Source organism: Corvus moneduloides, chromosome 5 (assembly GCF_009650955.1).
Source record: "Corvus moneduloides isolate bCorMon1 chromosome 5, bCorMon1.pri, whole genome shotgun sequence".
NCBI lineage: Eukaryota > Metazoa > Chordata > Aves > Passeriformes > Corvidae > Corvus > Corvus moneduloides.
This window is the reverse complement of record NC_045480.1, coordinates 27,067,503-27,093,534: the sequence shown is the minus strand read 5'-3', so window position 1 is coordinate 27,093,534 and position 26,032 is coordinate 27,067,503. Positions and strand designations below refer to the sequence as shown.

At 40.2% G+C, this 26,032-nt stretch overlaps 1 protein-coding gene, 1 long non-coding RNA gene and 1 other non-coding gene across 6 annotated transcripts in view; 1 reads left to right on the top strand and 2 right to left on the bottom strand.

The window, feature by feature from the left end:
* Positions 1 to 3,938: 3,938 nt before the first annotated feature.
* Positions 3,939 to 6,602, bottom strand: LOC116444471. 2 transcript variants are annotated; one of them, XR_004240333.1, is made up of 4 exons: positions 6,505 to 6,602; positions 6,084 to 6,202; positions 5,121 to 5,232; positions 3,939 to 4,219 (listed from the first exon to the last, which is right to left on the bottom strand). It is a non-coding gene; the product is annotated as an uncharacterized LOC116444471 (long non-coding RNA). The 2 variants fall into 2 exon arrangements; XR_004240332.1 differs by lacking the exon at positions 6,505 to 6,602 and having other exon boundaries at positions 6,084 to 6,498.
* Positions 4,831 to 4,949, bottom strand: LOC116444879. Its single transcript, XR_004240567.1, has one exon. It is a non-coding gene; the product is annotated as a small nucleolar RNA SNORA26 (small nucleolar RNA).
* Positions 6,603 to 13,791: 7,189 nt separating the features above from the next.
* USP46 (ubiquitin specific peptidase 46) overlaps positions 13,792 to 26,032 on the top strand; it is a 68,080-nt gene continuing 55,839 nt past the window's right edge. Inside the window, exon 1 of one of the 3 annotated variants that reach the window (XM_032108005.1) lies at positions 13,792 to 14,353. In XM_032108005.1, coding sequence (XP_031963896.1) covers positions 14,318 to 14,353 — 36 coding nt within the window. In that variant the 5' untranslated portion in view covers positions 13,792 to 14,317. Of the gene's footprint in view, positions 14,354 to 15,325; positions 15,443 to 26,032 lie in introns of those variants that run through there. The other 2 variants (XM_032108004.1, XR_004240027.1) reach the window with 2 other exon arrangements.

The following is a 26,032-nucleotide window of genomic DNA, read 5'->3' as shown; positions in this document are numbered from 1 at the left end:
ATTAAATAACTTTGTGTCTTACAGTAAACACATACAGTACAATCTGAAGATGGCAAGTCATGGTTGACAGCTTCTATACCTTTCTAAACTGAAGAAGTATTTTCAGTTTTACAGCTTTCATTATTTATGCATTGAGTTCAAGCTGTAGAACTTTATTATCAAAGCATAGGAGGAAATCTCTGAGATTTACATCAAAATCCACTGAATAGAAAAGGTTCTCTTTGCAGCAACAAATGTCAGGCCACCTTTACTGAGGTAAGCAAAAGTATTGATGTGTGGGAAAATCCAATGAGTCTTGTATCTGAAACCAAAAGTAGAACATTTTAAGAAAATGTGGTTTATACAGATCTGAGATGTAACAACCATAAACAGGATTTTTCCATCTCATAAACTCTAGTGTGGTAAGAAATGTCTGCCTGCATTGATCTGAACCAGAATGCACAGGACATGCGCATGTTGTTTCTTCAGTTCAAGTGCATTCAGCCTGCATTCTCACCCTCTTTGCATGAACTGAAGGATCTTGGATACAACTGTAACCTTATGGGAAAGTATGATGAAAAGTAAGGAAGATGCAGTCAACTAACCATCAACTCAAAAGAATAGCTAGGACAACAATTAGCCATTATTACTTGAGTATTACCTCCAAGCTTCCCACTGAATATCAGTATGGATGATTTGTAATGTAAGGTCACAAAGTCATAAAGCTTATTCTAGCATGAATTAATACCTGCATCTAAACTTCAGATTATCAAAAACAACACACTAAAAACTCCTGAGATCACAAATCTGTGTTAGTAAGCGGAAGTCAGAAAAGCTCTGATATTGATAAGCTCCTCAGAACTATTTTGCGCAGTAACAGACTTTCAAGGTGGTCTCCCAACAACTCTTACCAATTTAAAAAAAAGCATTTTTATGTCTCACCAGACCCTTGCACAGAACATACCACAATGTTGCTTCATGTAGCTCCATGTAGCTCTGTGTATAGAAAACTGCCCAGAGCTAAGCATATTATCCCATAAGTATATTCTTCAGGGGTTTTTTCATTCCTTTGATCAAGTCTCATAAATTGTACCTACTTACTAAAAGGAAGTGAAATAGGAAATAAAATACTTTTCAATTTTCTACGAGAACAGGAATAAATACATAGATATGTAAATATTCCCCCTTCTGTTTGACAGTCTTCTTGATGAATAGATTAACCTTCTTGCAGATTTAGTCAAAGAAAGCCCAAAGCAGCTTTCCTAAATTTGCTATCAGCCAGAATAGACATGTACAGATTAAAAGCTATATGATATCTTTCCCTCTTCTATTTTCCTTAAATCTCTCATATAATCCCTGTTGTACAAAGCATACATATAAAAATGTATAAAATGACAGAGTATGGTTTCATGTCATTTAGCCTTTAACAAGGCTGTAAGCCAACTAGGTAGCTCTTGACTATTCTCAGGCAAACCTGGCTATTTTTCTTCCATTAGTCTTCACTTTTCCAGTGAGTAACAAAATGGAAAATTGCAATGTTATCTCTCCACTTAGAGGATAGCATTCATCAAACAAACCAGGTTTCTTGGTGAACTCCACAGCCCCAAGCCTATAGTCCCCCAAGGTGGAGGTCAGGGTGAAAGAGCTCATTTACACTGATGAAGTTACCAGGTTTAGACCTACTTCATATACCTAGACTAACACTAATCCCTTTGTTTTTCTTCACTACTTTAACATAACATATCATAAGTGTAGCTAGGTGAGTGATGCCTGAACTGACATATTTATATTCCAAAAAGCCTGTAGATTGGATAGGAGCAAGCCAATGTTAATTGGGGAGAGATTTCTTATAAATACTCATGAGAAGTCATAGAACAAAGTACTCTCAAGTGACTTATCATTCCAACCAGTGTTTCTTCAAAATGAGCTTTCAGCATAGAGTAATAGCCTCCACTGAACGATAACAAATAGCTAAATGTAAAAAGTTATAAGGCTTATAAATATGTGAAATAATTTGATACTTCTTTAATAGAAAATACAATCTCTTCTTTGATTGCATTAAACCAGTTTAGTATTTAAAGAATAATGCCTTAAGTTTGCCTGGTTATTTGAAGAACAAGATTGCTGAAACATTAAGTTTTCACCATGGAGTCTCAAGTAGACTTTATTTCATTCTTGATCTCTCTCCAGATGTACTAAACCCACTAAACATTCTATTTATGCTGTGTGAAATCAGAATAGTAGATCATGTCTAGAATGGACTCTCTTTTCATTAGCCTTTCTAACCAGATGTCTCATAAGAAGAGAGCAGCAAAGGCTGGACCTTACATGCAGCATTGTCACTTAGCGGCACACAAGTATTTCAGGAAAAACAACAGCAAATTATTACTTCACTAACAGAGCAATTCTATTGGGAGGCTTTTACACCATAGTGCCAATATACTGTGTAAGCCACTAACGTGAAAAATTTATCTTCTGCATCAGACATATTGACACAAAACAGAACTTCAGTTGTCAGTAACGGAAAGAGGTAGATCCTAGAATATTTCTATATTAAACTTCTTGAAATTTAAGACATGTCTCCTTTTAAGGAAGAAAAAAAAAGTGGAAAGTAGAGAGCAATGAAACCACAAAAAAAAAAACAAAAAACAAAAAAACCAACCCAGAATACTCAGAACTAACCCTGGCTGCAGACTCCAAAAGATCTCAATTCTAACAAGATCCTTGTGGACAGAGGAGCAGATGGAATTTAACGCCATTTAACTGAATCTGAAAACTCCAACCCTAAGATAGCTTCTGATTCCTTCAGAAAGTTCTGGAAGTATAGACAGCTCACTAAAAACATCATGTCAAACTATCAAATGTAAAAAAGCTTACTGGTTAGAAATCACCAATTAACACTGAACCTGAGAGAAGCAAATCAGAAATCTTGCACAGGACAGACAAAAAACCACAACCCCATAATGCAAGACTTAATAGACTAAAACCTAATCCTTAAGCATGGCTACAGAAGACAAAGGTCTATAGAACTGACAAGACTTACAAGGAATGGTTTATTGTTTCTCATAAGAGGACCTGGACAGTTGTCAGTTTAGTATCATGAAGAAAAAGTACTTCTGTATACCCTTCAAATTTAGTTTTGTCTATTAAAACTCAAGTCCAGAGGAAAAGAAGCACTTAGGTGAGCCTAGGCGGCCACAAGTAGATCACTAAATACTCATCCTTTTTAGTGTACTTTTAAGCAAAGGTAAAATGAAACACTTGCTGGCTAGATGAGGGTTAAATCTGACCATGTATATGTAAATATATGCATGCTTGTTCCTAAATCCACACCAACCCACTCTCCTGTCTAGGCAGTGGCAAGCACCTGACAGCCACTTCTGATTGTATTTATATCCTTGTTTGAGCATTCTAGAGAAGCACACACTGGCAGTAATAGGATGCACGAAATTACTTCACATTAAGACCCACCATTAAGAGAAATGTTTTTAATATCAATACATGAGCTACTGAAAAGCATATACAAGCTTTCAATCGCTCAACAATAATGATCTTCCCCTTCAAGGACCTTCCCACTGATAGTGCTTTACATGGAATATTGCAACATTTTCCTTGTTAATTTAAAATAGGCAAGGAACTGGATTCTTGCTAACTTGTTCTTCATAGTTTGAGACAATCCTTTTGTAGAGAACATGCAAACGTATACAGCCTTTTGAAATAACTTGGGAGTTAGCTGGTTGATCTCAGTGCTTTTGCATTACAAAATACTGCAGAAAACTCAAGAATATTTCAGATACAAAGAATAAAAGACTAAGAGGGCCTTTTCAATGGATTAGTAAATTTAACGAGTTTGGACATGGCAAGAAAATCTTTGTGTGACAGCACAAAAGTGCTTACATCCATGAACCATAAGTCTTCATACAGGAAGTACTTTAACAAGAAACCTTCAGAACACAAACTTTTGTTAACATACTCATATTTTATTTCAATGAATCCACAAACAGTCAAATTACAGTAGTTTTTGTTAGGAAACCTGTTTCAACAAATGGCGAGGTGCCTGTTTAAACATGATCATTGAAGACATAATTTTAGCCATCGCTTGTCTCAATTCTACTTCCAAGACAATACTTTAGAGGTGACAACTGGAATCATCTTGTCTGAAGTCAGAAATCATCCACTCAGGAAATCATAAACTGATGTCTAATGTCAGTTCAAGTCCAGGCACATGCTGTTTTCATCCCTGTAAAAGAAGTTCTATTTAACTTGCACTCAGCATCACACACAAACAAAACAGGTAACTGCCCTAAGGCTGAGCTACATGAACCTTCTACGTGACACTAACCCTTAGGTCAGAGCAATTTCTCAAAACAAATTACTTTATTTGTACAGGACAGTGTTTTCTTTTCCCGCATCACTAGCGCAGATTTCATTCCAGAGGACCAGCCATATTAGAATAAGCAGACTTTCCTCTGATTTTTTTGCTATTTATTTTTGGCTAAATCTATATAAAATTCTAACAGTTACCACAGAAGTTTTTCACCAGTCAAAGCTATTTTGTTTTGTTTTCCAGCAAGGAGTAAATTAAGCTCCTTTAGGTATAGAAGACAATGCATTCACTATCATCGGATAATCCTTTTCACATTACATACTTGGAGACCAAACAATTTACAAGGAACTCTTCACTCAAGACATTTATCACATAGGTTGACAAACAGATTTGAGAAACCTGAAAAATATTTACATGAAAGTGATGTTAAGATTTAGTTATTGTAACAAGATGACAGTTCAAAATCTTCCTACAAGCTATTAATAGTTGATTCAGCAGCTTTCTGAAGTTCAGCAGTTTTATGAATGTGTTCCTCCTAAGCATGATCCAAAGAAGAGTTTCAACCTCACCTCTGGGTTTGCGAGAGAACTTTTATACCCCTCTGTATTGGCCACTTAAGACACTGCCAGACTTAAGAGGGCAAAGCATAAAAGGGGAGTAGATTTTAGTATATTATAATGTTTCCTTATTAACTAAGATGATCTAAACTTCCCATTTGCTCAAGAAGTATTAAAAAGTTGCTTGAAATTTGTAAATTATCAAAGAGCAAGATTAAAAACCATCCGCAATTATCATTAGACAAGAGCACACTTACCTTCCAGCAGAAGGCATTATTTATTCCTAAGAAGTCCTGAGCATTGTTTCACATTTAGGTGTGATTAACCATGTCTAGAACATTTCATGCATGAGGTTGCTAAGTGAGGCCTCTAAAACAACACAGAAAAAAAATGGTAAAATTATAATTAATAACGTTTAACTAGACCTTCTCAAAGCCATATTCTATGGAGTTGCTACTATGTTGTCAGACATTTTAAAAGTACTTCTCCATGAAGTTGCACAAGTCATTTACAAAAAGTTCATTATCAAATCAAAACCTAGAGCAAAAGAATCTGTCAAAAAAGTATGTTCCATTAGCCCAGTTAAACTACATAGAACATATTTTTTACATCTTTTAAAATATACTTTAAATCAGAAACAATGGCAAGTTTTTCAAGTCTAAATTGCTTTTAGCGTGGATGCTACCAAAGTAAGCTATAAATGCTCAGATTTGACTGAATCTTTGCCATACAATTCATTGCTACCTTGTGTCTGCTAACAGATTATACACACCTTATTACAAGTTATACAGCACTCAACTCAGAAACATCAAAAGACACTCTTACTGGTGGGCTAGGAGACTACAGGAAAAGCCCAAGAAATCAGGGTGGTTTTTTTGTTTGAATAGTTATTAAGTCCATTTGAGACCAAGTCCTAAGTGCCTACAGACACTTAACACCACAGGTTACAACTGCAATTTTCTTGATGTGGCCTATAAAAAAACTAAATTAATGCAGTGGTTCAGATTTAAGGTCTGTGCAAGCTCAATAGCTGCGATTCAACAACAGGAGAGTGCAAATGTACACAGTTATTTTGGCTCAGAGACACAGGGCAGCACCCCTATGTGTCCGCTTGTCTCTAAAACGTCTCAGGATTCAAAGCCCTCCACTTCAGAAGACCGAAGACTTTTCTTTCCAGTCCCAGGCTGTAAGAGCAGTGATGAGCTCGGTGTGCCCCTCACCCATAGGCGTCCAAAGGTGTGCGCGCAGATTGCCAGCGCTTCCCCCTGCCCAGGCCTGCCGCGCTCGGCCTCCTGCTCATCGGGGGCATTTGAAGGACTCGCCGATACCTCGGGACACACTGCGGAGGAAGAGAGGCATCAGCCGGGCAGCAAGGGGACTGGGGGGCAGAGGGGGGAATGGAGGGAGGGGCCACTTGTGCCTCACGACAGGATGCAGGGCGGAGGGGAGGACTCCGCACTGGGTTTTAGTGAGGGAGAGCCGCTCTATCCCCCTGTGTTGACTCTCCGGAGCACCGCCAAGCTCCGAGAGGGCAAGATGTGAAGGGAAAGCAACGTAGGTTCCACCCCGCCAACCCCAGGCCCACAGCCGGACCATGCAGAGCGCGGGCTGCTCCCCGGAGCGCGGCCGCAGCCACCTTACCACGCCCACGTCCGACGGACAGAGAGGGCGAGTAGGGCCTCACCGCGCCTTAAATAGCGCCCCGCGCTCCCGCGAGACCCCACGCGCTCCCGCCGCCGCTGCCTATTGGCGAGGCCAACGCGCGTGACCCCTCGTGGGGCGGGGCGGGGCTGGGCGGCCGAGCTCGCTGCCGCAGAGGGCCTCAGGAGCTGCTCCGGGGCTGAGGTGCTGGCGCGGTTGCTCAGCCGCTCTCCCGGCGGCGCTCATTCAGCCCCCATAGGTCAGAGCAAGACTTTCGCGTGCTCGTCCATTCATGCCCAGGCCAAGTTCTGGGTGCCCGGAGGTCCTTAACACGGGGAAACCAAAGTGTCTTCGGTGCGAGGTAGCAGCTGTGTAGCGGTTTTTGAGGCACTAAATACCTCTGATCTCTGTCTAAACTCCTGTCTAAGCCCTGCTTAGGGGGCTTAGGAGCTGTTTGTGAGGATGGTGAGGTAAAGCCCCGAGCCTCGCTAATACCCTGACGTATAGCACATGCCCCTCTGCTGGGCTGCGCGTCAGGGGTGACACGGTGGCACCAGGTCGGTCCTGCGAGCCAGCGCTCAGCACCGGTGCCGGGCACTGCTGCTGCTCTGCCCCAGATAAAATGTGCTGCCTGACTGGGGATGCTACTAAGAGGTTTTGGAGTGAGTAGGAGCAGATTAGCACGAACAGGGAATTAGTTATTTGTAACACAGAGGCTTTGCATGTTGCCCAGCAAAGCTGGTAGATAGGAGTCACAGCACAAGATAGAATATACTGAGTTGGAAGGGACCCATCAGGATCTTTGAGTTCAACCCTTGGCCCTGCACAGGACACCCCAAAAATCGCACCCTGTGCCTGAGAGCATTGTCCAAGCTGAATTGAATGCAAGTCCCTGCTTCTCAAAAAGGTGTGTATATTGCTGATAATTCATAGCTTCCTGCCTCAGTGAGAAACAGTATGTCTTTGCTCATGCCGAGTTCCTATCAGCACAGCACCTGTAAATGTGTGGAAAGAAGATGACCGAGTTGCCTGCTCTCCCTTGTCGGAACTCTGTATTTAAGTTACTCTCAACAGATCTAAACCAATCTGATTCAGTCTGAAACAGTCACATAGTTGCAATCAAGGGATGACTCTAGAAATTGTTTCATACCACTTCTAGTTACCTCCTCTGTCTAATTCTTGATACTCAAAACATTGTTGCAGATTAACCCTCTGCCAGTTAAGTTTATTGTACATACATCAAGATTCAAAACCTGTCTCAGGACTCTAGGTAAATCAGTCTCTGGAGATATATTTGTGAGACATGTAGTTTCAAGTTATTTCAAGTGGGCTACTCTGCAACGACTATTTTCTGCAGTCAGACACCTAAGTCAGTCCTTTTTTGTAATGTAGTCAAAAAGATGAAGTGGCATCCAACCTTTAAAATTTTACCACTCGTGCCAGTGGAATATATGTCAAGTTTGGTTTCTTCTTTTCCAGTATAGAATGTAAACAGGCACTTCTTTCACGCAGAAAACCAGCAAACCACAGCAAACCAGTGATCAGTATCCATCCCAGGTGACCATTTTAATCATTCACATAATCCTACACCTTCTTCTTGCCCCTCACAAGCTTTCTTCTGTTTTCCCCATACAAAGTTTGTATTGTTTGCCTTCCCTCTGGCTCCATGAAACTTACTTTTGTGTCTGATAATGGCACAACTTCAAGAGAAGGAACGCAGAGTCTACCTGACCTGTCCATCCTTTTCCAAACCCTCCTATAGAATAAAATAACTGTCCTTTAATAAATTACTGCAAGGATCAGATGTGAATCTGAGCCTCTTTACTTGAAGGTTAGTTATCCCATTTCCTGGAAAAATGCTGTAACCACTGAGTTGCTACAAGGCTGCAGGCAGATCTGCTGTTTCCATGTTTGTGGGATGTAACTTTTATCTGAATGAACTTCTCAGCTGGGCACTGAGTCTGCCTACAACCTGGGCAGTTTGGGGACTTGTGGGAAAGACCACAATATTGGTGGATCAGGGTACAGGTTAATATTGAGATTAACCTGAATCACTAACCGGGAGAAATACTGGCCTGATCACGAGCAGAATTTGTAGGAAATTCAATTATCATGGCATTTTGAAATTAGTGAGGTGGCAGCAGTATGTCTTGGTTATTTGTAGATTAGTGTTGAGCTTTTTAAGGAGCTGGATGAGCTCAACTAACTTGTTCAAATCTTGAAGGTTGGTGCTCTGATTATCTAACAGCTAAGTCTCTCTGTCAGATGCAAGAATTAAGTCTCAAAGTCACTGGTTTGACACATCTCTCAGAAGAAAGACTCTTGAGAACCACTTGTTTAACAACATAATGAGTTTACCACAATTTGCAATTGTCATAAACGTTTCATTTCAATTTTACTGTCTTTCTCCACACTGATATGAAGGAAAATCCATCAAGTAAAACCTCATTGTGACCATCAGTTTTTCCAGGTGGATTACAGTACTCAGTGGCATTAAATAATTGTCAGGTTTGGAATATAACAGTGCTTTATACATATATATATATATATATATATATATATGTAATTTGGTTAAAACTTTGATATGGTAATGTAATAAAGATGTAATTTAATTAATTTATGCACAATTCAATAAAATGAAAAGGCTATTTTAAATTCATGCTGAAAATACACTAAATGCCACTTGCAGCTTATCTGTCCTTTGTGTTTTTTTGTCCTCAGAATGTTTGTGAGTTAAAATTGGAGCCTGTAAAATAGAATAAAAATTAAAAATAAAATATTTGGGAAGGAGGAAGGCAAGTCATAGTTATTATTTCCTTTCCAGAGGAAGAAATAGCAATACATTTCTGTCAGAAACTTCAGTTTTCTGTTATTTTTTGCTCAGCACGTCTCTTTTTGTTTGATAAATTACTTCCATGGTTAAAATTTTTGTTATCTCTGCCCAGCCAGTATGTATGATTAGAATTTAAATAGTATTTTTCCACCTTAAAGCACGTTTTGTGTAGGTAAGAAAAATGCCAGTAAAGTTTGCTAGTGAGCTCCCTTGCTGAATAATATACCTGAGAAAGAGGCCATTCTTCAAGCTTCTACCTCCTGGAAAGGCAGGAATGTTTTTATTTGAGTAGTGAGTGTGGGGAAGGTTAATATTGTTTAAACTGGTCAAGCAATACAGTGACGTTCTCTTATTGTCACTGTTCCAAGCTCTTAACACAGTGTATTTGAAACACATTTAAGCAGGAGGAAGAGGGCACAAGTAAGACATTATGAGATAATCACACCTCTAGGCCATTATCAACATTGAACTGACTGCAGAGGCTTTAATAGCCTCTTCATAGAATAGAATTTAATGGCTTTCACTAGAGATCTATTAGACCCCTTGTATCTACGCAGTCAACTTTTGGTACATTGACATCAATGTATTTGCATCTATCTTACTCTGCTGTCTTTGGGCTTTCAGATCTGATGTCTGGCCAAAAATGATGATGTCAGATGCTGTAAATGTGTTTTGTTTTCTTCTGTAAAGTAGCATTTTCTGAGAAAAATGAAGATATTTTATTCTCTACTTGCCAACTAGTAAAATGCTTATACTAGCAAAAAGTAGGCAAGATTCGGGGATCAATTTAGTGCAGTTTTATTTTCCATGCTTTATCTTTAGAATGACAAGTCATACTGTTGCCAAAATATGAAGTTTTACAGTATTTTGAATCAAGAGAAATAATTTCTCAGATAATTTGAAAATGTTGGGTAGGGGTTGCTTTGAAGATGACAGTCTTAAGGAGGGCTAGTTGTTCCAAAGCTGGGTTGTTTTTTTGGTTTTAGACTCTCCACATTTTCTATGGATTTCTATGAATTTTTCATGGACTACAACTTACTCTTACCATTAGAATTTCAGGTGCAGATGGAATGGTTTCCATGGACCTGCTATGAGCCATGTGCCACAGATTCAATCCATAGGCTACAAGCTGGCATTTGGCATTGTACTGAAGCCGCCAGTCTGTTCTGAAGTGAGGCCAAGCTTCATGGAAAATCCTGATTTCTCATTCTTGTGTCTACACATTTGCCATTTTGCTGTTTTTTGGTAGAATATAATTTAATATGAGATACAGAACATATTAAAAACATTGTAAAATTTTAAACCTACATTGTCAGCACCGCAAGTATTTCAGAAATCTGAATTCTCTTATAATTCTTACATATTTTCCATGCTTCCAGAAAACCTTAGTATTGTTTTAACTGCCTTTTCCATTAAAATGACCTTTTAATTGGCTGGAAATATATCCTCAATTTGATCTGTTCCAAACATTTGTTCAGCAAAACTGACTGATGATTACCCACTTCTGGACCCAAGTTTATTACAAGAAAAACATAAATGAACCCTCTGTGGAATTTTCCAAGATTTCTGGAGAGGAAATGCAATATCCTCTTTGTAGCACGGAATGAGCAGATATTGTAGGTATCAGATTTGCTACCAACTTTCCTGTGTAACTGTGGACAAGTCACTAAATTTCTGCCAGTGATTTTCTTGCTTTGTAAAATAAGCTAATATTAACTTCCCACCCAATAATTTGACAAGTCTGAGTGAATGTTTGCAAAACACTCTGAAAAAGTCAGATGGAAAATGTTATGGAAGTCCACGCCTCTGCTAGCCAAAGAGGATATTTACAATAAGTCCATATTTTATGTAGTGAAATAAAAATGTTCAAGTGTAAAACCAGATGAGACCAAGACGGATCTAAAATTAAATGCAGGAGGTATTTTTTGACCTTTCAGCAGAAATTATATAAGCACTCTTAGGTTATAAATAGTCCTTTGTTTTCCTTCTCTTTGTCTAACACTCAGAAGAAACACAGGGTTAGTTGTTTGTTGTAAAGAGATAGGGCAATGCTTTAGAGTGGAAACAATTGTGCACTGTTCTTTATTTATACAGTTCCTATAAGGTTTGTAACTCACATTTGTTGCATTGCTTAGCACTTTTTTATCTTCAAACAGCTGCAGAAATAAAGTTTCTATTCCAGAAAATGACAACAGCAGAAGAAAACAAAAACACGCACCAGTCCATTTCAAGTATGAAAGTTTCTTTCCTCTTTCCTGTTTTGATATGTCTGAAGAGCAAAAAAGACAGTGCTAGACTATTGTCAAACTGACACATAAACACTTGTATATTATTCCCTATTTTTATTATTAATCTTCAGAAATAAGACAAGAAATGTGTCCACCTTTAAATGAAAGTATTTATATTAGCATTAAGGAATATGATACTGAATTCTTTACAGAATGATGTGTGTGCATATTTACAAATATTTCTTTGAACAACCAATAAGTGCTTAATTACTAGCAATTTAATTTTATATCAAAAAAAAAAAAGTTTAATGAACAGAAACAACTGAAAACTTACCGTGAAATCAAGTAATTGGCATTTGACAAAAACAAAATTATGAAAATACCACTTTTTTCTTTTTTCTTTTCACACCTTCTATGATTTCTCCAGGGTTTGTATTACAGAAATAATGTTATTGACATGAAAATATATGTGAAGCAAATGGCTTTATTAGATACTGCATTTTGTTTCATTTAAATTTTTAATCACCTTTCAAACCCATTCATTTGCTCCATAACTTTTCACTGAGAGCAGGTATGATTCTCCACAGTATATTGGAATAAGCAGGCTGCAGCAAAGAATACATGATTAGGCTTCTGCAATAACAGGAATCAGAGTTTAAAAACCAGGTACAGTGCAGTACTGTCCAGTCTCTGCAGGCTACTTAGAAATGCACTGGAAACTAATCAGACCTTGATTGCTTCAGTCCTGACATGTCAGCTTAACTCCCATTTTCCCTGGCTATGTCAAGAGAACCTGTCATATTATGTGTAATCCAGTCCTCTGAGTTTAAGCAAATTAAACACTTGGGATCAAATTCACACATAATGTAAGACCATGAATTTAATAGAATTATACCAAAGATTATTTTTTTTCTCAGTGATGTTATTTGATGGCTCTTTTGCATAGTGATCTGTGGATTTATGAAGCAGTTTAGTGGCCCTGAGGACTTCACTCCATTATGTCCAAAAATCTTTCTCCATCCTGTATTTTGAATGTCTGCAATGATTTAATATAACTAATCCAACTTACTGAGGAAACAAAGTTCTGTCTCTGTGACAAATCTATTTTGAGTTTCTTTGCTGAAGCTGTCAACAGGATGCCAACTAATGCCAAATTTGATACCATTTGTGTAACGTGGGCACTTGTCCACAATGAGCTGGATTGAGGCCACTTACCTAACAGTATTGTCAGGGCAAGAATTTATCTTTAGATGCTACTGCTGATGCCAGATTTTTACTAGTAATCATAGACCTTCTTTTGAAATAATAATTTTAAAAAATACTGACTTCAGAGTGTTTCCTGTAAATAAAGCCTGTGGATCCAGGCTCTATAGGCTGAAATTATTTTATTCTAGCATCATGAAGTGCTAGCGTGCCACACTTCAGGTGCTGTTAGGAGCAGAGATGTCTGTAATGTTCGTAGTTCTCTCTCTTCATTTGAAAGATCTCCTCAGTATATCCAAGGAACAATAAATGGGCCTTAAGCTCCTGCTGAAAAGAAGCAACCTCTGCTAAGGAAAGGGGAATTCTAAGATGAGGATTGCCCTACCTGAACTCTGTTCTTTCTTCTCTCAGAGATTTGCTGTGTTAGCTATTTAACAACCTTGTGCCTATTATCATGTGTGTAAATTTAATATACTCACACTGCTCTACCTTGGAGAAAGGCATGGGCCTCGACTTGCTTGTATTTGAAGAGAAACTGAAATTATTACATTAACCGTGTTGTATAAATGCCACATGTTGGGAATTTGTGAGTGAACACTTGCACGTGTGGTGCAGACACAGCCCTAACACAGCACTTGTGAAGATGTTATCTGCATGAATGGCAATATAAAGCACCGACTGTGGGCAGTAAATTACATTCCAGCCTACTGTTCTGGGTTTTGCCAGTACCTGGGCTCCTGTGTACCTCTAATTAGGTGGGTTGAGCATGTCCCAAAGCACAGTGCTGCCGTCACTGCCACACATCCACGTCCTCCTGCCTGCACTCTGCCTCCCTGTCCTTCACCCTACTGCCTGCTGGTATGGTTTTGTACGCATTGAGGCCGGGTTTCGCAGCCCCGTGGCCGTTCCAGGCCCGGAGACTAAAGCACCACGGCCCGTCTCGGAGGGCCCGTCCGGAGGGGCGGCGGGCGCAGCCCCCCCGCGCCCCCTCGGTCCCGCAGCGCATTGGCTGCGGCGGCGGCCGCCCCGCCGGGCCCGCTGGGGTGCCCCGTGCCGGGCACTGCGTCTGACCTTCCCTTCCCTTCCCCGGCGCTGTCAGAGCGGATCAGCGGGCGCGGCGCTGCGATGGAGCGGCGAGCGGCGACGGCAGCCGCCAGGAGAGGAGGAAGAGGAGGAGGAGGAGGAGGAAGGGAGAGATTAGCGCGGTGCCGGCTGGCGCAGAGGCGCGGCTGAGCGCTCCAGCGGGAGCTCGGGGCCCTGCGGACCGTGCGAGAGGCAGAGGCGGAAGGAGCGGAGATGCGGCCGCTCTCCCCGCTCTGCTGAAGCCCCTGGTCACTCGCCCGGAGGAGGGAGGCCGGGAGGGTCCGTCCTTCTGGCTGCTCTGCGGGCGCGAAGGGTGCCTGTGCAGTCCCCTCCTCTTGCTTTTATCCCAGCCCCGGAGCAGGAGCCGCCGCCGCCCCCTATCCCTTCCTGCGCTCTTCCCACCATGAGCGGGGCTGTTTTCACCTTATAAAGATGGCGGTGTGGGATCGCTGCAACCTTTAGACTAATGACTGTCAGAAACATCGCCTCCATCTGTAATATGGTGAGTGCTGGCGGGGGACGGGCGGCACGGCAGCCCCTGCGGGGGCCGGCTGGGGGGCTGCCCCAGGGGCGCAGCCCAACCGCGGGACTCCGTCCCCTGCCCCGGTGGCGGGGGAGCCGGGCACGCTGAGCCGGGAAATGCCTGGGATGGAGTTGGCCGACGGAGAGTGACGATGTCCCGAGGAGTTTTCCTGGAGCAGCCCGGGCGTGGGCCGGGGAGGGACGGAGATGCAGAACCGGTGCGGGGCCCCCCGGAGCGGGTCTGATCCCGGCCGAGGTGCGTTGCAGACGGAGCCGTGGTCCGCCCTTCCTCCTCTTGCCCTTCCTCCTGCCCTAATAATCCTGCGAAAGGACCAAAGTCGGGTTCCGAATCCACATTAAATCGGTGACCCTGTTTAACTCCCTCAGGCAGGCACCCTGTGGTCTCCTAGGGCCAGGAGCTCCCCAGATTACGCAGAAAAGGAGGATCTTTAGATGCCTAATAACACTCTTTTGGATCCCCGTGCTAGGTACCTGTTCTAGGAGGTCTTGGCTTTAGAGCTAACAGGGTTTAACTTGCACTACATGCTGCTCAAAGAGGACTGGTGTTTGTAAAGTACTCTTGAATCACTTAGCTTTCTCTAAACCAGACTAGGCAATTAGTAGGGAATAAGGAAACATTAATATTTTTGGTTTTTACGTTCACTTTGCTACTTTTCTCCCCATGGAACAGTTGAAAGGATGCTTTCTGCATTGTGTTTGGATTTAATTTAAATTCTAACAAACTTGGAGCACCTAATTTGGTTTAGGTTTTTGAAACTTCTTGGTGGGAGGAGGGAAAGCTCAAACTTTGTCAAAGAATTATTAATGCAGTGCAGCAAACTTGCCAAAGAAATGGTTGCATGCTAAGCATCCCTATACAAACAGAAGAGAATCCTATTTCTGTACATTTTGGTTTTTTAGTCTGTATTTTCCACCCTTATTTCCAGGTTCTTCAGGAGCAGCTACACACAGTTGCCAGCTTCCCTCCATGTGTTGCCCCAGCATGCCTTGTGCTGCTGATGCCACACATACCATTCATCTGCCCTGGAGAATGGAGCCTGTCTCTAGGGTAAGGCAACGGGCACAGCCCCAGAGGCACGGCTCCTGCGGGGTCTGGGTGAGGGAGTGCAGATTGCAAGCCTGCTCCCCTTCCACGTGTCCACACTTCCACTTAAGTGGGATTGGTCTTTTGTTGCAAATGAGATGCCTGGGTAGTCCCATGCATAGTTTTGATTTAAACCTCAGTCCTCCCTTTGAAATGCCTGCTCTGAAATGCAGAGAGGGTGAGTTGTTTCTGGGGTTAAAAGAATTAATACAAAATCCAGATTTGAGGTATAATAACCTGAGTGCTCAAATTTCTTCACCAACAGTAGTTTTCTGAACTTTTCATTGTTCTTAATGATTTCCAGTCCAATGGGCCACAAATACTGCAAAGAGAGATTCAGGAAACAGTACAGGACTGAGGAGAAAACCAGGGTACTCCTACCTTCTCTCTGAGGCAGGCTCCAGTTTTATCTGCTGATTAATGGTGGATGTGATGCCTTGCAAACTGGATAAAAGAGCACCGCATGAAGGGGAGCTGGAGACTCATAGGTGGATGTAAGACCTTGGCATAAAGTACTAGGAACTCTGATTTCTTTGTGTGCTTCAGACAGATGCACTTGTATGCAGCACGCTTCTCCCAAAGACTGAACAGATTCACAGCAGAACTGATGAGGTTGTTGTAATGGTGTGCTGCTTAGCTGTCATTGCCAGTATATCCTGCAAAAGTAGCATCTGAGAGATGGAGAGACAGAAGGGAAGAAGGAGAGCCTCAAGCAGAAAAGGCATACAAGGATTTGTACTTCAAGGCAGTTCTAGTTCATGGTACTGTGGCAGAAGGTGCAGTTGATTTAATGATAATATTTTAAGGCTACATATTCCTTGAGGTCTGTGTACTTAGCTTTTAGAGATGCTATGTTGTGTTGGTCATATTTAGTCTTTTCTGGATAACCCACAGGGACTGGAAGTTCTTTTAGGCCAAAACAATGGAGTTTTCAAGACAGCTACAGGAATTTGGGGCTGTAAGAGAAATACAGATTCTTACAAGTGTTGGCAACACTGCATTATGGCTCCTCCAAAAATGTGTCCACTCTGATGAGGTGGTAGACTTGAACTCAGTGATCTGGAGAAGAAGCTATGACAACCTTCTAGAAGGCTAGAGGTATAAAACTTGCCTTTATAAAACCTAAATATTTGCAGTGCTACTTTGATTTAGGACATCTGTAGAAATCTATCAGACAAACACGCTGAGATGCTGATTCTCAGACCTTGTTCCTACACTATAATACAGTACTTGAAAAACTGAGCTACTGATAATTTGTGGACTACGAAGTAGCTGTGTAATTCTTAGGTATTATAATATGTTTTTCTACGTAATGCTACATAATAGGTTTCTAAGTTTTTTAACCTGGTTGAACTCAGTAATTAAAAAAAAAAGGTGTTCCAGTCTTTATTTTTTCCCATTCCACTTGAGAGGGGTTTTTGGTTTTTAGAAAAAAAAAAAAAGCCCCCCCAGAATCCAAATGATGATGTCTTGTTGATTTTCAGGGGTGGTGGGGGGAGTAGGGGAAGAGAGTCAGAGGTAGCAATTGGTCCTGAAATACTTGTCCCTCCCTGAAAGCAGCTTAGATTATGTTTTCAGTGGTAGTCCGTCCTTGACAAAGTTTTTTATGTGTTTGTCCAAGTGCTCACATGTCCTGAAGGGAAAAAAATTACTGAAATTTGGCTGAATTAATTTAGCTTAAGAGAACCTGGCTAGCCAGCATTTTTTGATGTATGCTGTTGACTGCCTGATGTTTGATATCTTGGGTTGTAATTTTGATCTCCTAAAGATGGTAGAGATTGTTAGTCTTTTCAGGAAGGATCAAAACAAGTGTAGTGAAACAAGCAAGACAGGGACAGTATTTAACTTACTTGCAAAAGATACTTAGTACTATATATTCACTGGATAAGCTCTCACATGCTGAGACAGACACAGTAGGAGCTAGCCAGTAAGAAAGAAATATTTGGCAGGGGAAATTTCCTCTTGGAACATTTACTTGTAGTAAATATTTAAATGCACAACTTTCTAGAATTAAACAAAATTCCTCTATTGTCTTTTACCAGTTTTGTCCCCTAAGTTATAATAATAGCAATTATTCACCGATTTGCCTAATGAGAACTAAGAGCTAAACTTGTTCTGAAGGGGTAGAGGGGATGAAGGCAACCGTGCCTGAAGGAATCGGTGGGACTCTTATGTGGGCATGATGGCCACATTCACTGCAAAGGGAGGTCTAGTCCCCAAGATATTCAACTTACCTGCCCTTCAGGACACTGTAAAAGCTCAATCACTCTGTCTGCACACCATGTTCACCACTGAGGGACGTATGCAATAGGCAACTGTCATCTTTTAGGTAGGACAGGTACAATGCATGTGGAGAAGCATAAGATACACTGAAAAGCTCTATATGAGGGTATACCAGCAGCCAGAGCCTTGTAACACTGGTAGACTGCAGACACCAACTAGGGATGTGATGTAGCCCCTACAATGCTGTAATTCTCTTTGGTTATTGTTTCTGTGAAATAACCCAATGGCTCAAGTACCAAGTGCTGGTTCAAAGATAGACAGGCATGCTGGCATTTCATGCTTACTGAAATCCTCTGCAGTATGTTTCTCTGTTGATGAGCTTTAGGTACAGCCTTGAGTTCTGAGTTAAGCTCATACTGCAGCTGTGGCCTAGGGATATTACTGTTATGTGCAGTGAAGGACATCTAACCACTTCAGAATGTATTGACATACATTTATACTGATCTGGCTAACAAGCTCTGTGGACCATGTTTCTCTCTTTTGGAATTCTGTTGAGAACAGGTATTAGTTCCTGCCCTTTCATAATTTTCTAACAGTATTTCAAATATTCCAATTAGCACTTCATAGTGTTCTGACAATCTAATAAACAGAACACTCTAAACACATTCAAATTTCTCTGATACAAGGTATCATCTGAGATGCCTCACAGTTACTCCTGGTAGTTGTTGTATATATATCCTATATATATATATAAAGTTGCAGTTCCTTGGATTAACTTTGGGGTTTTATTGGTGTTTCATGTTACTCTTTCTTCTCATAGTGTCATCATTATGAGTTTCATAAAAATAGCTGGTTTTCTGCATGAAAACATTCATACAATTCATCAGGAATTATGTGAATACCTGTGAAATTTCAGCTTTCATTTTCAAACAAACATGCAAATAAACAAACCGTTTCTAACCATCCCAGAAACTGTCTGTAGAGAAAAAAAACATACAAGCCTAGGAATCTCTACATTCAGGAAACAAATAAGAATAAGTGTTGGATTTCTTTTGTGTATTTGTTTTTAATAGCATGATTTTAGAGACTCATTGCAGGATTTGTTTGAATATAGGGCATTGGCAGAATCAAGGCTGGAACTACAAACAGATTTGGAAAACGCTTGATACAAAAAAAAAAAAAATTACAATTTTAATGATGTGAAAATAATAAAATCCTGCTTCATACAATAAGAATATTACTCAGTAACAGAATTGATCACTATGACTTTCAACTGGATTTATTCATTTGGACAACCTGCAGTGTATATTTCTTCATGTCTTTTACATCTCTCCATAGAGATAAAGGCAAAATAATACATGCCAGACAATAAAACGGTTATCTAAAGATATATTTAGATTGATAAAGAAAATAAACTTTTACATCTGATAAGATTAGTTAGTTCAAGAATGCAGTTTTAGAAGCATAGTCTCAAGTGTGCACAATTTCAGTATGACATGAAATATAGAAACAAAAATATGAAAAGTATGGAGAATATGAAGTCTAATCATTGTAATAACTTTCTGAAGTAATGAGAGTTTTTGAGAGTATGGCTGACAAATGAGTACTGGACTAACAGAAAGTGTGCATTCCATCAGAAGATGAACAGAAGTCCACAAGATTTTTTATTGGATAGAGAAGTATATGCAAAATGAGAAACATCCTAATATATTATTCCCAAAGTATAACCTCGAGTAATGGCTGAGGCTTGTCTTGCATGAGTACCTTTTAATGGCTAAAGTGGTTATTATGTACTTACTAGCTGTTTAGAAAATAAGCACAAAAGGACAATTCATGAACACAATGTGTGGTTTTCAGTGTATTTCTTTTAGATGCATGTAGTCTTTGGCTTCATGTTGCTAAATTAAGAGTAAACCAGTGGTTATGCTAAATACCTCAATAAAGGAACCTCTTAGCTATAGCTCAGCAAGGCTGAGCGAATCTGAATTGTGGAAGAGATGACAATAAAAGCAGACTCTGGACCCTGATTAACTGTGTGTGGTGGGCAAGTGCCACACAGGAGATGAGGCTCTGATGGATTTGAAGAGCCACAGTCTGTGGAGTGTAAGCCTGTCAGAGAAGCAGTCAGCCAACTCTCTTCTGCTGACCATCTTTTAGCCTCAGAAACTGTCCTTGGTTGGCTATTTGGTGGATACACTGATATATATTTGTGTGCATTACATACTTAACACCACAGTGTATCAGTGCTTCTGGGGAAGAAGCATTTCCACTGTCAGGACTCCACTGTAAGCATGTTCTTGGGTATGCTCAACCCTTGCAGAAAAGGCTGTTATGCTAAGGGTTTCAAACCAGCCATGACTGGATGTTGCATGTTTCAGTTATTTAATTTGATTTTTTGATTTCACAACTAATGGCCTCCTAACAGCTGTATTTGAAGTATCCTAGGATAATAAGACCTCCAACTGTCCACTGATTATGATAAACCTGTGTTATTTCTGATGTAGGTCAGCCAAAGTTTGAGATATCCGATGATAGGAACTACATCACATTTCCTAATGTCTTACCGGAATCTACATTACAGTAACTTGAGCTTGGTACTTCTCATCCTGTCCATTGCTGAGACCAAGAACAGACTATGTCCTTTCTGTAACAAACTGTAGACTTGAAAATATTGTCATGCCCTTTTCTGCCTTATGCAGCTTTTTCTGTCTTATGCAACACAATCCCGTTCAACCCTTTTTCACAGGTCACTTTTCTCTAGAGTTGTCTTCCATTTTGACTGGTTTCTTTTGGATTCTTCCCAGTTACCTTTATCTTCTTTGAAACCAGGCACCCAAACCTGGATGTAAGACGTCTTAGCACTGACAAGTTAAACAGGAAAGTTACTTTAAGAACTTGGTAGACTGCTACCTGTAGGAATTCATTATGTTGTCAACATTTGTTGTGCTTTTGGGGATTTTTTTAAATAACACTGCATACCTGTGGCTTATTTAACTTACAGTACACAGAGACTTCTCTTTTCTATCTTTTTTTTCTAAAACACTACTGCCTTAGTCAGCTGTTTTCCATTTTGTACATGGTGATTCTTCTCTTCATGTGCAGAATCTTGCACTTGTCTCAGCTCCTTAGAGAATTTCTCTAAAAGAAAAATACTGTCAAAAAATAATGTTTAATTCTAAACCTGTCCTGCAACATAACTGCAGCCCTCATTACTCATCTTGTATGGAGATTTAATGAAGATATTCTTACTTCTGTATCCAGGTTATCAGAGTATTCCAGATGGTGCAGCTGTGATGGAATTTAGAAGGTCCCTTGCTTTTAGAATGCTCTGAGGCACCACATATGCAGTCTAGGTGGCCTAGACAAAAATGTTATTGAAGAAATTAGTAGTCTGTAAGCAAATCTCAGTTTCGTTTTGACTCATGAGGCCATCTTGATGTTATGTGTTCTGAAGAAGGAAACTAGACAAAACCAATGGTTTTGCTATTTCTTCCAGCAAAAGCCTGAGTGCCACTAATCCAAGAACAATTAAGATGAGGATACAGATGGACTCATAAGAGAATATTGAGTTTCAGTTTGGTAAAAGCTGTCTAATCCTGGAAAATTTAAGGATTAATATTTTTTTTTAAAATTACTTATGGATATAGACACTGAACTTGCAACACTTCACTAGAACCTCACTTCCAGTACTTGGTGCTTTGTGCTTTGAGAAAACCAAGTTTATCAGCTATGTAAGACTGAGTACCTTAAAAGGTTTGTCCAAGATTTTAAGTGGTTCAGGATTTCAGGCCTTGCAATTTTTGTCTGTTTCTTGGAAACCACACCATAAAGAGCTGAAGTTATTTGTTATTGTTAATATCTAAGCAATACTTAAATAGAGATAGTTTAGTATACCCGCAAGAAAAAATAGGTTAGACCTCTCCTGTCAAGCTCTTATAATTTGCTTTAATGATCAGAAGACTTAAGAGAAAATGCACAAAAATAATTTATTTAGATACATTTTGCTAAATCATCTTTCCTACAAAAATTTGAATACACAGTGGTTTTTCGGTCAGTCAAGGTCCTTTTGCTGTTTACTGTGATCCCCTATGTGTTTTCATAGAATCCCCTCTTTCCTCTTTCTTCTTGTGGCAACAAAGACCCAAGATAGCTTTGCTGGAGGAACAAAAAGCATTTCTTCACAGAATGAAGAGAGAGCTAATCTGGTTAAACTCAACCATCTTGTGCAACTTACACTTTAAAAAATACAGAAAGGTTTCAGGTTTGGCATTTAATATCTATGAGTTTTTAAGAAGGCTGGTTCAGCTATTTCAGTTACTCACCATATCTCTCTGAAAGTTGAGATTGTTCCCGAGGATAGCCAAAGTCCAGCACTAGGGACAGGTGATGCATCTATTGAAAGCTGCTGGATGTGTGTTGCATGCTGTGTTATTGCTAGCTATCCTTTTGATACTTTGTGTTGCTTCTGGGAGCTAATTTTGGGTTTTATTTACAGTTGTCTCCTCTCTTCTGAGTTATCCATCACTGCCATTTTTTGGTCAGGAGGCCTTCTCCATCTTTCTTTATCTTCTTTTTCCTTCCCTCCCATGTGCTGTGCCTTCCAAAATCCTGAAACTCAGGCTGCCTAGCCCTGAAGCCATTTCTATTTTTACTCTAATTTCTCCTCTACCAGCCCAAACATCACCATTAGTTTGTCTTAAGTCTTCAGTTTCTCCCTTCAGGAAAGAACTCTGTTTCTATCGTGTTGCTCTCACTTTCCCTGAATACTAAGAAAAAGGAAATCTAGTCTATAAATGTATATGATCCAAAACCATTTGTCATGTACCAGCCATCTTCCTTCATTGATCTCTTGCTCTTTATATAGTTATTAAATTTCTGTTTCAATTACTCAATTTTTATGTGGTTTTTTCCCTTATATTATTTAGATTTTCTTGTGAACAAGATATTTCTTCTTATTTCTTATTTTGTCTATGTACAGATATATTTTTCTGTATAAAGAAAAATTTAATTAATATTATGTTTTTCACACCATGTTTCTGTTTGTTTTGTGATACCCACTTAATAGGTGGCTTATGAAAAGTCCTAATTTCTTTACTGTATTCATTTACTTTAAATTAAACGCATGCTTATTTCTAGAAAGTTAGTGCCATTTTTATAGCTCTGTCACAGTACAAAGTTTAATCTGATTTGCCATCTTCTGTTGACACTATCTTTCATATTAGCTCTTGTCCATTTCTCATCCTCCATAGAATAAAATTGTATTTAGATTACTTTGCTACACGTGATTTAATGAACTGATCTGATACCTTTTTTTTCCCCTGAAGTTTTTTTTTTAACATGCTGAAGTGTAAAGGAACAGCAGGGATTTTTTTTTACTTAAGCTGTTCCATGTGATGCAAAGCGCAAATGAAAATCTTTGCAACATTATCAGAAATTTCAGCTGAAAAGAAAACCAGCAGTCTTATCCTTTGGAAGGTCTAGGGCAAAATAACAAGAGGAAAAAAATATAGGTCATATGGGCAGAATGTTTTTGGAGTGATGCTATAGCAGAAATCTTGGCCTGAATTGACCTGTGCTTGGCTATGTCTCTAGCTGTATGTCTTTGCCATTTTATGAGGGCTGAATGCTGATTGTTGAATTAAGTGGTAAAACTTCTGGGAAATCAAGGTTCTAACACCACAGAATACATAGCAGGAGTTTCCACATTGACCTAGTTCTCATTCTCGTAAGGTCTGGCTACCACCGTCACTTCACATTTCCTTCACTAGTGTATTCTCTTAAGAAGGAGCCAGTCTCCTTTACTGTCTCTATACTCGGATATGATTTTATTTAATACTCCCAAATGCCACTTCATTGACTTATCCAGCCTCTCCTCATTTCAGGCTCTGTAGCTACACTGAGGCTCCTGCTTATATTTATGAAACTACAGTAGATTCAGCTGTGGTAGGATATTTCTCCTAGCTGAAGCATTTATAAAACCATAGAGAGTGGTTGCATTAAAATATCATAGCAGGTTTTCACTGTAGAAGTAACCAAAATTACTTGCTGGGAGTGAGAACAAACATGCTGAAAACCATGTTAAATAGTCATGGCTGACTTTTGCTGTAGATTAACCTCAGTAAACTAACATGTTTTCTATACTTGATATGGTTGATTTAAACTGAATTCTGAACCACCTTTAACACATTTCTAATAACACATTTTTTCCAGTTTAAACCTGGATTGGGTGTACAGTTTCAGGTATACTTTGTTGGAAAAATTTCCTTCTTCTGTCCTCATGTCAACTACTTATTGAGGAGACTTCATATGCAAAACAAGTAATTTATATGCAATGTGACATGGTTCGAGTTTTACTAAGTAGCCTGTCTACATTTTTTTTCTCTATATAAGAAATATATCCTTCTTTGAAGCATCAGGTCTCTGTGCTTCTTACCTGTGTTCCTAGACTTCTTTTTCAATGGATTTAACAGTATCTTTTTGGAGACCTCAGAATAAACCAGACTGAAATTGCATTTGATACAAGAAGGCACAACTCCTCATGAAGTCTGAGCAGGTTATGTCAGTTTACCCAAAGATTGAGTTTAGCCTCACTGTTTTGTTGGGTCACTGTCTCACAGTATTTTATTTTATGTTTGCAACAGCTAAGGCCTGGTTTTGGAGAGGTAAAGCTCTGTGATGAGATGTTACTAAGCATGTGTTTTTTTCAACGGCAAATACTTTGGAAGTTTCCATGCAATGTAGAGTTTTTATATGAAGATGGATTTTTTTGGTTTTCAGTGACAATTTAGTTTAGTAAATCCCGATTCTTGCTCTTGCTCACAATATTTACAAGAAAATTTAAATGCTAGAAAAGGTTTGTCCGACCATCTGGCATCCTCTGAAGTTAGAAACCCTGGACCTGGAGGAAAGCAAATGAGTAATGTAGGAGCAACTAGTTAGCAGAGCACTCGTATTGTATTTGTCTAACAGAATACACAAACCTGTATGTGCTAGTTTGAAAACAAACCAGTGGGAGGCACCAAGTCAGAATAACAATTTAATGGAAATTAAAGAAAAGGGAAAAAAAAGGTAAAAGAAAACACTGTCAAACTGACAGAGTCAAGGTACAACCTGACACCCTGTTAGGCAGGGTGGTGGTAGCAGTCTGGTAGAATGGTGGCTGCAGTCCTCTGAAGCAGTGATCCTGTAGTAAAACAGTCTGCTCTTCCTCAGGAAGTCCAGTGGTGGCTGTGTAGCTCCTGTCCTCTGGAAATCCAGTGGGAAGCCGGCGTCTCTGGTGTTCAGCCTCAGCTTATATCCACGCTGGGATGCTTGGTTCCTCCCTCTGGGTGGAGCATCTCACAATGGGGTAACAAGTCATGAGGCAGAGTGTTGATTAGGCTCATTAACAGAAGATAATCCGGAGGGAGTTATCTCTGAGTCAGGCGGCAGGACAATGATGGGCAATTAACAGAAAGATAGTCTGGGGGGAGGAGGCAAGGAAACACTGCCCCACCTGATTTCAACAGCTGATGGGGATGGTAATAGAATACACTGCAACCCAGGACATTATCCACCCCTTATTCTATTACCATCTACATTATCCCAAATCAATACCTTCTTAAACTCTAAAACACACATACATATATATATATATATATATACACAGTGAAACCTACACACCGTTCTCACCTAAGATTAGGTCTCCTTGTGGTACACAACGGGTTTCCCCATCTTTCTGCATTACCCACCAAGTGCAACCAGGTCCTTGAGCAAAGACAATCCCACGGATGGGTTTGTCTTTGCCTGAGGTGGGATTAATCCAAACAGTCTTTCCTAAAATACCTCTCAGGTGTACCACAGGGACTCTATCTCCATCCACTGTGTGCAAGGGTTCAGACTCGGCAGGACCAGCTCGATTGATGGACCCTCGGGTATTGACTATCCAGGTGGCCTTTGCTAAGTTCACTTCCCAATTTTTGAAGGTCCCCCCACCAAGTGCCTTTAGGGTAGTTTTAAGTAGTCCATTGCAGCGTTCAACTTTTCCAGCAGCTGGTGCATGATAAGGAATATGATATATCCATTCGATACCGTGTTCTCTGGCCCAGGTGTTGATGAGGCTGTTCTTAAAATGAGTCCCGTTGTCTGACTCGATCCTGTCAGGGGTGCCATGTCTCCACAGGACTTGCTTTTCCAGGCCCAGGATGGTGTTCCGGGCTGTAGCATGAGGCACAGGGTAGGTCTCCAGCCATCCAGTGGTTGCTTCAACCATGGTCAACACGTAGTGCTTGCCTTGGCGGGTTTGGGGAAGGGTGATGTAGTCAACTTGCCAGGCTTCACCATATCTGTACT